Source organism: Branchiostoma belcheri, unplaced genomic scaffold (assembly GCF_001625305.1).
Source record: "Branchiostoma belcheri isolate BF01 breed outbred unplaced genomic scaffold, Haploidv18h27 scaffold379, whole genome shotgun sequence".
Classification (NCBI taxonomy): domain Eukaryota; kingdom Metazoa; phylum Chordata; class Leptocardii; order Amphioxiformes; family Branchiostomatidae; genus Branchiostoma; species Branchiostoma belcheri.
In genome coordinates, this window is record NW_017803997.1 from 59,507 (window position 1) to 70,216 (window position 10,710).

Sequence of the window (10,710 nt, forward strand, 5' to 3'; positions counted from 1 at the left end):
GCATTTACAAGCGATCCATTTGCAATGACTTGAAACCCAACACCATGGTGACAACTTTGCTACAGTGCTGGTTACCATTGTGACAGCTGTCAGTGTGGTATGTGACCTTTGGCTTACTAAGGACCTCTGATTAAACTTCCCAAATGTGAGAATCTCCCTGTTCATCATGACTCTGATTTTAGGGATTTGTAAAAACAAAACTGGGGTCGAAGTAGATTTTGGGTCACCTTGCACTGGTGCAGGTGACAAAAGATCACTTGCCCAACAAAAAGACATATAATTCTAAATTCTAAAGAAATATTACTCAATATTCTCATGTTCAATAATGTACCATTTTTTCAATAAAAGCAACTACATAAAATTACTTGCACCCACCAAAAATAAGGTACACAATTCAAAAGGAATATTTAATACACTGTAACATGTATTACCATAATTCCGCCAGGGTACATAATTCCGCCACCCTGAAAAAAATAATAGTCCAAACAGATCTCAAATCCAACGTCCCCCAGTGTAATGCACTCATGTATAGCTAAACTGTGCATTGGGTTTGACATCTGATTGGATGTATATTTTCAGGGTGGCGGAATTATGTACCCTGGTGGAATTATGGTAATACATGTTATATATATATACTCAATATTCTCAGGTTCAATACTGTTAACGTTAGCATTTTTTCAATCAAAGTAAGCTCTATACTGTTATAATAGTTTACTTTCTATCAAAGTAAACTATATGGTGTACTTTTTTTTTAATTGAAAGTAAACCATATAGTTCACTTAAATTGCTACAGTGAGAACATTGCTGTGGGGATAAATTAATGTTGATATGTCTGAAGGTTATAGCCTGGTTGCCATCCGATTTGTATAACAGCTACCCCGATTTTTTCGGGGTAGCCGTTATACAAATCGGATGGCACCCAGGCTATGAAGGTTATACATCTAGGTAATAAGATTGTGTACGCCCAAAGCAGTTACTCAAGCAACAGCGATTTTGGAAACGGTCAGACATCAGGTAGCATCTTTTGTCAGTGACACTGGCAAACCAGTTGGAAAAGTATGATAAAAAGTAAACTCATCGCAGCATGACGTGTGGTAGAGAGGAAGGAAGTTATATTCGAACATGTACAAGAATGTATATGGTTTGAGAACAACTATGTGCAACTCTTGACTTGGGGGGCCATTAAATTGTCTGCCACCAAGGTGTCGGTGTGCACAGCTAGTTCTTGTACCACACCTCATCCGGAGCCCGCTCTGGTCCTTTGTCCATCTGTTTCTCAGCTTCCTCAAGGCTGATGGCTTCCACCTTGTGGAGGCCATACACAATTGCCTGCAACAGAAATAAATATAAAAGGCCATGTTTTGACTTTCAGCAATGTACATGTAATATGTAAATATTGCATTCAGGGAAATTTCTTCACAGACATTCTCAAGCACTCCAATGAAACAATCACAGTCAAATGTTCAACTTATTTGGACATGCAACCTGTTTGAGTACAAGTCCTTATCTGGAAATGGATCCACTTCGAACCCCCGTACTAAGGGAGGTGGCTAAGATCTTTAGAAGGTTAATCTAAAACCAATCTTGCTGGTATAGCAGCTTGAGTTTTTGCATACAGTAATGTCAATTTTCAATACAATAATCTGTGTTTACATGTATGTACATTGTAGAAGCAGACAGCCATGTCATTCGTTTGTCAACATGTGATGTTCGTCCATCGTATTCGATGACGACCCTTGACTTCTGTTATCCTTGTGTGTCCGGTGGAAACACCTGCCGCAGACACCGCACGTGTCCTGGAGGTGACTGTGAGGCAGGTTATGTCAATATGTACTGAATACAATATTTGAGGCGCTCACCTCTGGCATCAGGACAAGTGCCACATATTTTGTGTCAATAAAGTTCCTTGTTTCCCAACGCAGATGCATTTGCGTTAAAACTTGAAACAGCTCTTCATGCTGGAAACATAAAGGAGAAAGATTATGCAGGGACATTGGGTACAATCAACTTAAGCCATTCATCCTAAGAGTGCTCACAAATAGATGTACAATGATTCTAATAAGTGCTGATTACTACAATGTACTTTGTTACATGACATGATCATGATTAGATTTAGAGAAGACCAACTTCTGATGTGCTTTTCTGGAACCTGGTGAGCCAATTACTCTTTTTTCTATTTCAAAGCAAAAGTAGATTTGGGATCAAAAGTAGCTACCTTTCCAACTGCACAATAGCAACAACAATATTAACATTGTACAACTGTCCATTCTCCTACAAATTACTCAATACCAAAGGATGCATTTGTACGGATAGGAAATATTGGTGGATCCTTACCAGATCATCACTGGTGATGTACCCTGTGCCCTGCCATTCTAACTTGTTCCGAACTGCCTTCCTTCTATGGTTGAAGGTCTCGTGCCTTGTGGATGCGATACTTCCACTGTAGATGCCAGCTAGATGTTGCTATTAAAACGGAAAACATCACCAATAAGAAGACAACCCAAAAACCTTCCTAAGAGGAGATAAGTATAAAGCCATGGCAACAGTAAGATTCAAAATAAGCCACACTGATGGAGCAAAACACACAAATCATGCTATGATTGACAGGGCTACTTTCTATTAGAAATACAGGCTCACTAGGGGTGCAAAAGTATTCAAACAAACAAACAAACACAAAGTTTAGGAAAGTGAACATGAATTATTGTGAATTGTAATAGACTGTATCACTGTCAGAAAATTTATATCAGTTAAGAGATTATATTTGTTCAATGTTTGGTTTACAAAAATAGTTAAATGAACTAATGGTGAATGGGGGGGGGGAACAAGTCTGGCTGGTCTTACCTCGGCATCCTGTTTGGTTTTGATATATCCAACAATGCGCTCCTCCAGGTTGCGCCTTGTAGTCTTTAGGTCCATCCTGAAAAAGAGAAATGCCTTAGTCGTAAAAACAAATCTAAACTGCTACAGACTACAGTGGAGGCTACATACAAAGGTGCGACTCATGGTAAAGGTTTGAAATGTTGCAGTGATTATTACCATGTGATGGACGAACTCCCTTAGCTTACAGGCACAATCAGCTTTTAATCATTCTTTATCAGCTTTTAATCATTCTTTATCAGCTTTTAATCATTCTTTATCAGCTTTTAATCATTCTCTATCAGTGATAGTCTGCACTGTGTATCTACATGTAAGTGTAGGCACAGCTTTTGCCCAATTTTTTTTACATACATGACGTGGCCTATTTCCTAAGCACAGGAGTTGCATATATAACACTTACTTATTGTCAAGTAAGTCCTTCATGAGGATTTCCAGCACCATCCTCATCCTCCAGACCCTCATGTCCTCCTGTGTATAAAAAAACAGCAAGAATTTAAAATATTTTCACACATTTGAAACATAGGGTTCATCAGCTAAAATCAATGCTTAAGTATGGTGGAGTGCATGTGTATGAATACAAATGGACTAGAAATTTGGACTTAAAAACAGCAAATTTCAAGGCAAGAAATGTCTACTTGCCTTCATGTCTCATGAATTATGTCTCTATTTCTACTCTCAACACAGCACATTGGTCCCTACCTGGCTGAAATCAATTGTCGCACCTCTGCTGACATATTCAGCATATCTGCAAACAAACACTCCGCAGTCACTCCCATTTTGCTGCCGTGGAGGGTCCTACAGGGGGGGGGGAGCAATAACAAAAAATGGAAGTTTGAATACTGGTGCCATGTCACAGCCAAGCTAGCAAGGGAACAAAAACTGGCAAAAACTGTTCAGATCTCAAAACTCAAGGAGTTTTTCATAACTTTTCACTGAGTAATGTTAAGACCCTGCTAAGAATGCAGTCAATTCGCACCTTAGGATAACATGCTGTCCATTCTGACAGGTTCATCTCACTTCCCTTCTTTCTGCTTTCTGCCACGAGGTAGTCCCTACAAAACAAAGAGAGGACCTGATGAAACTTCTATTGACTAGTATTAAACTACATATAATACCTGTGCCTTTTTACCTTGTTGAAGAACACACACACAGAGTACATGCATAAACAGTCATGATTATGATTTGCTCCAACTTAGATTTGTTATGTAACATTTCAGATATGTAATGTTATAATATACAAATTGTCACAGGCTGGGGGGTGCATTGTTGGAATTACTGTAAATACTGTACCATGCAAAATATTCATACCTTTTTCTGTATTTCAGTCACCTACCTGAGGACATTGAAGGCATGCTCGTTATCACCTCCCATTGAATCATAGTATGACATGCTCTTAGTCCGCATGTCGATGATCTGGACACAGAAAGAAAAAAGTGAACTCATTACTTTTCCTGCAGAAAATGTTTAACATATCAATATCTCATTTTCAATTGCACCATATTCATACTGTATCTATAGGAGTCTATACCTAGTGCCTCCAGAATAACTGAACAAAGATAACAATGTTCAATTTAGTAGCATCATAAACATTCAAATTTGTTGGTCTGACCTTTCAAGGGTCAGCAACCAACATGGTGTCAATTAATTACCATCAAGACCCAGTGCATCTTTGTCGGAAGATGCAATGGGATGAGAACCAGGTCCATGGAAAACAGGTCCACTTTCTCCGCCCACTTCATGGTGTGTTCATTGATCCCATCTCGTGTCAGCAGGTTGAAGAAGTGGATGCTGAAGGCAAAGACTTTAAGGTTGCCCTAGGAAATACAGATATTCTATTTGTTAGACAATTCTTCAATTGGAACAAGAAAGGTATCCTCTTGGAACATTACAAAGGTATCAAGAACAATTTACACTAGTCCATCTTCATGACTCAATAACAGTTTTTTAGATAATGGTCACCGTCACACATTTGATACCCTAACTGTATGTAAGTCAGTCTTTTTAATCAAGCACATTTTGGGCCCTCTAAACAAAGGGTTGCATACTCACCTGTCTCTTTCCTCTTTCCTCAATCAGTTTGAAGTAGAAGTCTATGACCTGTAAAAAGATTGAGATACAGTCAAGTTTCCTTACACAAACATCAATTAGAATGCCTTGTGGGGTGGAAAAGGAAGGAGAAACACTGTTTTTGGTTCATCTTGAGTTCTTGATGTTGCAATTTTTAAAGGAAAGGAAATCTATTTTTGTCAAATGATTCACCACTGCATTTCATACTCATTGTAGCTTTTCTACTTTTCTAATATGTTGCCTGTCCAGTTTTAAATGACCTACACTGATGCCATAAAGTTAGTTCTAGTACCAATCAGTAGTAACTAATGTGATAATGGTGCTTACTTTGTCAGTCAGCCAGTTGTATCCATCCAGTGTGTGCATGTCCTTCCTGGTAATCCACATGTCAAACCCCTCCACTAGTTTCTCATTTGCTGGAGTTGGCCTCAGTGCTGACTGAACTACGTCATGTACGTTGTCTGGAGATATTTGTAGTACACGTTTTGTAGGACTTTCACCTGTCAGTGAGGCAGGCCGTGCTGTTGCTGTCTCAGGTGCACTGCTCCTTACACCATTACCTGTAGGACTTTCTCCCAAGAGTGAGGCCTTTGCAACAGTAGGCTTTTTATCTCCTGTTTTCATCTTTTTGCACCTTATGTTCAGGCTGTTTCTACAACCTTTTGGCCTCCCTTTCACCTTTACCGCAACAGGAAGTTTCATGGTTTTCAATGCCTGGAGTGCACTGCTCCTTCTCTGATGATGCTCTGCATGTGTTTCTTCTGTATGTGAGGCAGGCCGTGCTGTTGTTGTCTCAGGTGCACTGCTCCTTCCACCATCAGCTGTAGGACTTCCACCTGTATGTGAGGCAGGCCGTGCTGTTGTTGTCTCAGGTGCACTGCTCCTTCCACCATCAGCTGTAGGACTTCCACCTGTATGTGAGGCTGGCCGTGCTGTTGTTGTCTCAGGTGCACTGCTCCTTACACCATCATGTTCTGGAGGTACTTCTACTGAATCTACCAATGGGACTGTTGCCACAGCTGTGTTGGCTTTATAACAATTCAGCATGTACTTTAGCTGCTCTACACGGTTGTGGTACTCTTCCTGGCCACTCGTGGAAATGACATTGGCAAGCTCTTGGGAGATAGCTAATGCTGCTTTGTACTTTGAGATCCTTGATACAGGTCGAGTAGGTTGTGCCAAAGTCCTGCATGTGATGGAAGGTGGTCTTGGGATCACGCCCATTTCAGGACGAGGCAGGGCATCCTTTAACCATCGTTTAGCCACCAGGGACAGATCAAACAGTTCCAGGGCTGCTTTCTTTCTGGCGAAAAATATGTGCCTACACGGCAGTTTCATGGACTTCCAGTAGCCACAGGAACATCCAGAGCAAGTGTTGTTCACAATGTAATAACGATCACTTCCAGGGACACTCACCACAAAACTTCCATCATCCTGCGTTTTCACTGTGTACTTGCCCAACTTTGCTCTTGCTAACTGCTTGGAAATGTATTGACTTGCATGGACTGTGCAAGCTTCCGAGTATGCAGTTTCCACAGGACAACTTCTTCCAACAGGTACTTTCATTTTCTGGTTGAACACTCGGCACATTTCGTCTGTGCAACTTTTGGCCCCTGGTGAAGATTAAGATGTTACTAATCAGCTCTGACAGAGTGACCTTTTGCTCTCAGGAGCTTCTTGAGCTTGCCATTGATTAGCTTCGACACGATTGTTCGTGCGATTCCCATAGTGGACATGCTGGTCTATCCAGAACTTCACCCAGTCCCGGCGCACACTGTGCCAGTTCTTTGAGAAATACCTCGCAAACTCACTGGCTCCTTCCAGCATCAGCAACTCAGCATATGCGTCATCATAGCTCTTTTCATCAAGTGAATAGGCTAAGGTGTTGATCAGCTTGATGACCTGTTCAAAGACATCTCTGTCCTTAACGTGTTTGCTGGCAGCCTGGTGTAGAGCTCTGATGGCGTGGAAAAGGCAGATTACTACCTTGGCTTCGGGAAGCTCCTCAGAAACGGCTGCAATTTCTGATGGATCTTTGTCCATCACCACTGTCTTCACGTGGGTGTGGTGGGCATTGCTCTCCTTGAATATGCGCAGTGCCCTAGACAGGGATGCCTGTGTTTCATCACTTAGCAGCACGTAGGCTACAGGCTGACCAATGCCATTTCCATCCATCACGCAGATGGTGAATAATGGCATGTTCAGGTTGTTTGTGTTGTAAGCACTATCTATCAGGACTACTTCTGGATACTTTGCGAAGATGTTTGCCATTTCTGCTGTCTGAAGAAACAAAGAGTCCAGTGTGTTGTCATCTTTCAATACCAGGCCTACTCTGTTTTCTTCATCAAGCTCCATGAAATCTTGGAGTGTTCTGATCACTGCATCGGCTTCTACTTCTCCTTCCCTGAGGCTTGCCCTTAGATTGTGAAGGTCTTTCAGTGTTGTCAGCTTCCCACTCCTTTCATGTATGTACTCCCTGAGAACTTTCACATCCACACCTAAAGCTGTAAGGTTACAAGCTTCTTTCCGAGTGTTCCCATATAGCCTCCTTTGAGGTGGATACATATCTTTGATTTCTCTGCTAACCGAGTGGTTGTGGTCACTTCGGAGGGTCTTCACAATGAGTTTCCCACTCTTTCTATCAGAAGATACGTATACCTTAGCAGGGCATCCAAACTTGAAACTCCTGAAAAACAAAATGGTACAATCAATATAGAGACCTTCTCTATATAACCTCCTTGGTACAATATACAGTGTAGCAGAAAAATAATACCTACATGCACACTTACCTTAGCCTTGATCTGTACAATGTCTGTAAAGATAGGAAGGCATAATGTGCATGCATGAAGTACTGCTAGTTTGCTAATTCTGTATGTCAGTTTTTCCAAATGTCTTCTTCAGCATTTTCGAAGAGGTTACATACAAATCTGGTAGTCCATTTTTAATATATACTCTAATATATACTTGAATTCAATTGATACTGTAATTGGATATTTTAAAAGCACTCTGCTGTTTCCTTCCACTGACCCATGTACTAGTATGGTTTTGGTCAATCCATTGATTCAGGATGCATTTTAAGTTTTACACCATAGCAGTTTGGACCATGCCATCAGACTTCTAATGGTTTGTGGTATGTCATAATGATTGGGCTATACCAAAATGAAAGGAGTATGGGGGTGGAAGAGGTTGGGCTGTTCTCTACTGGACAGGGGTGTCAAACAATCTGGACAAGGGGTCAGGTAAAAAAACAACTCTGTACTGAACAGGGGGACAGGTCTAATCTCCAAGCAGATTTATGGTGGCGGTGGAAAGACAGTACCCAATTGGCAGTGACAGTATCAAACAGGGGGTCTGGTTCTAACATTATATCTATTGGGCTGTTTTGACTGTGATAGGAGTCTGGACTGGACTCTAGGGTTTTGACTGGGCAATATTTTTTTTTATTTTAATTCAATAATTGCAACAAGGCAACTGTGCAGTATTAATAGGACTGGACTCTAGGATGTACAGTCCTTTTGGCTATGATAGGACCGGACTCTAGGACTTCACCATTGAAACTGCTAGAAAAGTCACAGTAAGAACTAGACCTTAGTACTCCCTCATAATTATTTTCTGTGCCCTGCTGGATTCAGAAGATGGATTTTCACCTGCTAGTTTACTATGCAAAGGGTGTGAGGGAAGGAGTCAGGGGAGGAAGTGATTATCGCACACTGTGATACCATTAGGACTGTCACAGATTCAACAGGGATGCAGCAGCGTGGGAATAGAGGGAACAGGATAACTTGGGCCTAGTAATAAGTAGTATACATGTATCTTGTCCTTGCTTGGGCTTATTTTCTTAAATGTTTGGAAGTAAACTTGTCACAACCTAGGTAATTAGTAGGCATCCAAGAAACTAAATACATGTGTACCAAATTTCTGAGTCATCAACATTTACTATCACTTTTCAAAATATTTTTTTTCATTATTTCACATTTCTGATGTACATTTTGTGCACAAAAAAATCTTTGTTCAGTATGAGGACAGTTTGGTCTCCAGTGCCACAAGAACAAAAACAACAACATACAGTTCACCCCCTGGTGTGGCTAATTAGTTACAAATGCCCCATATATAGGCCAGGCTAACATGTCATCATGGTCAGCTTCTGACACATCTTTTACTAGCCTGGGTTCCAGACCCATAGCACACTGGATACTTTGTGTCCAGTGTGCTATGGGTCTGGAACCCAGGCTAATCTTTTACATGATGTTGGAAATGACCATGAACTAACTTTGTTGGGCATCAACAAACTGATGTCATTATGGTAGCAGTACACAGTTTCCGGCCTATATGGGCATTTCTATGACCTACTTCGACGTGGTGAAAAATATAGTAGGGTGCAAAAGTAACTTACAGGAGTTGAATATGTTTGAGTTCAAGGTATAATGTACAAAATATGTGAAAAGGGGCTAGAGTTTGTCGGCTCGTTCACTCGTGACGCAATCTTTTAAAAGCGCTATGCGGAAGGTCACGGAATTGCAGCAAACACACTGCACTAGGCAGTGACAGTATCCGCCTCGCTGGCGTACACACAAGAATCTCTGCCCCTTTCTCTAGTATTGTGCAGCACTACTTTCTGCTGGACTACTACGGGGTTCGCCCATATATACTGTGTACTGCGACCTTATGTCTATTTCAAAATTGAAACAAAAAACACGATGAGGACAGTTACAGAAACTGGTGTGAACTGTCAACTGGCACCCCACTGGCGGTAATCCACATCTGGTCTGCCCATTAGAGGGACAAAAACCTCCTCAACCTCCTTGGTCAGCTAGTGGAGTGGGCCAGCCACTCTGGCCAGAAGTTGGATAATTTGCTGGCTTGTTTGTATGAGGCAACGGTGTTATATCTTTTTTCCATGACCATTGGTCTGCAATAATAAGGGGTTAAAACTTAGCCTCTACCAGGCTTCGGAAGGCGGCTAGAATAAGGAGAAATCAGCCAAATAGAGGAATTACATGCAAAGAGAGTTGGTAACCCCATGGAGGTAGAAAATTCTCTCTTTTACCTCCATGGTAACCCCAAGGAGCTGTTGCATGTAACATGGTACATGTCCCGTATGTACTGGGGCCATAGGGGTATAAGTATGATCAAGTATGGCTTACAGATATTGGCATCATTCATGGGACATACCTTGCACGGCATTGTCTCACGTCTTCCTGCCATAAAGTCATTTGTTTTGAACTTCTGTACATCAAAGGTAACACTTCTTTTGATCCCCAATTCACACGTCCCTGTTACAATCAGCAAGGGCTAAACACCAAATCAAATTATATGTATCTGTATATCTGTAAACGTCGTAACAGGGCCGGCATAGCTCATGCACAAAAAGAACCCATGGGAAACATAAGAAAATATTATATTTGATATGATTTATGTAATAATCATCAACAAATGCAATTTTCTTCCATTTCCCATGGGTGCTTTTTGGTGCATTTGGGGTTTTCTGATGCACAAGATGTATAATATCACCAATCAACAGAGTTTGTAGAAAAGCACTTTAGTTTGGTGAAGTTTGAGCACCATTTTTGAAGCAAATTTTGCATAAATGTTTAAGACACAATGTAAGAAGTTGTACATAAGTTACAAAAGTCAGATAGCCTCATACACTACTTGAGTCCTTTGATAATTCAAAGAACCAAAAATTACTGGTCAAATTGTTGCCATTGCTGCACTTTTAAAGGAAACATGACAAGACTATATGTCTGGTGCTGACAGTCAGCCATC

The 10,710-nt window shown here is 41.1% G+C and overlaps 1 protein-coding gene across 1 annotated transcript; it reads right to left on the reverse strand.

Annotated features, from left to right (window-relative positions):
* Nucleotides 1–968: 968 nt before the first annotated feature.
* Nucleotides 969–7,215, reverse strand: LOC109476452. Its single transcript, XM_019777384.1, has 13 exons — nt 6,743–7,215; nt 5,781–6,247; nt 5,272–5,705; nt 4,927–4,974; nt 4,527–4,691; nt 4,211–4,290; nt 3,854–3,929; nt 3,577–3,672; nt 3,278–3,345; nt 2,842–2,917; nt 2,335–2,463; nt 1,860–1,958; nt 969–1,329 (listed from the first exon to the last, which is right to left on the reverse strand). Exons 1-13 carry the CDS (start codon nt 7,213–7,215, stop codon nt 1,219–1,221), a joined length of 2,322 nt encoding a protein of 773 aa, XP_019632943.1. The 3' UTR covers nt 969–1,218.
* Between the last annotated feature and the right edge of the window lie 3,495 nt (nt 7,216–10,710).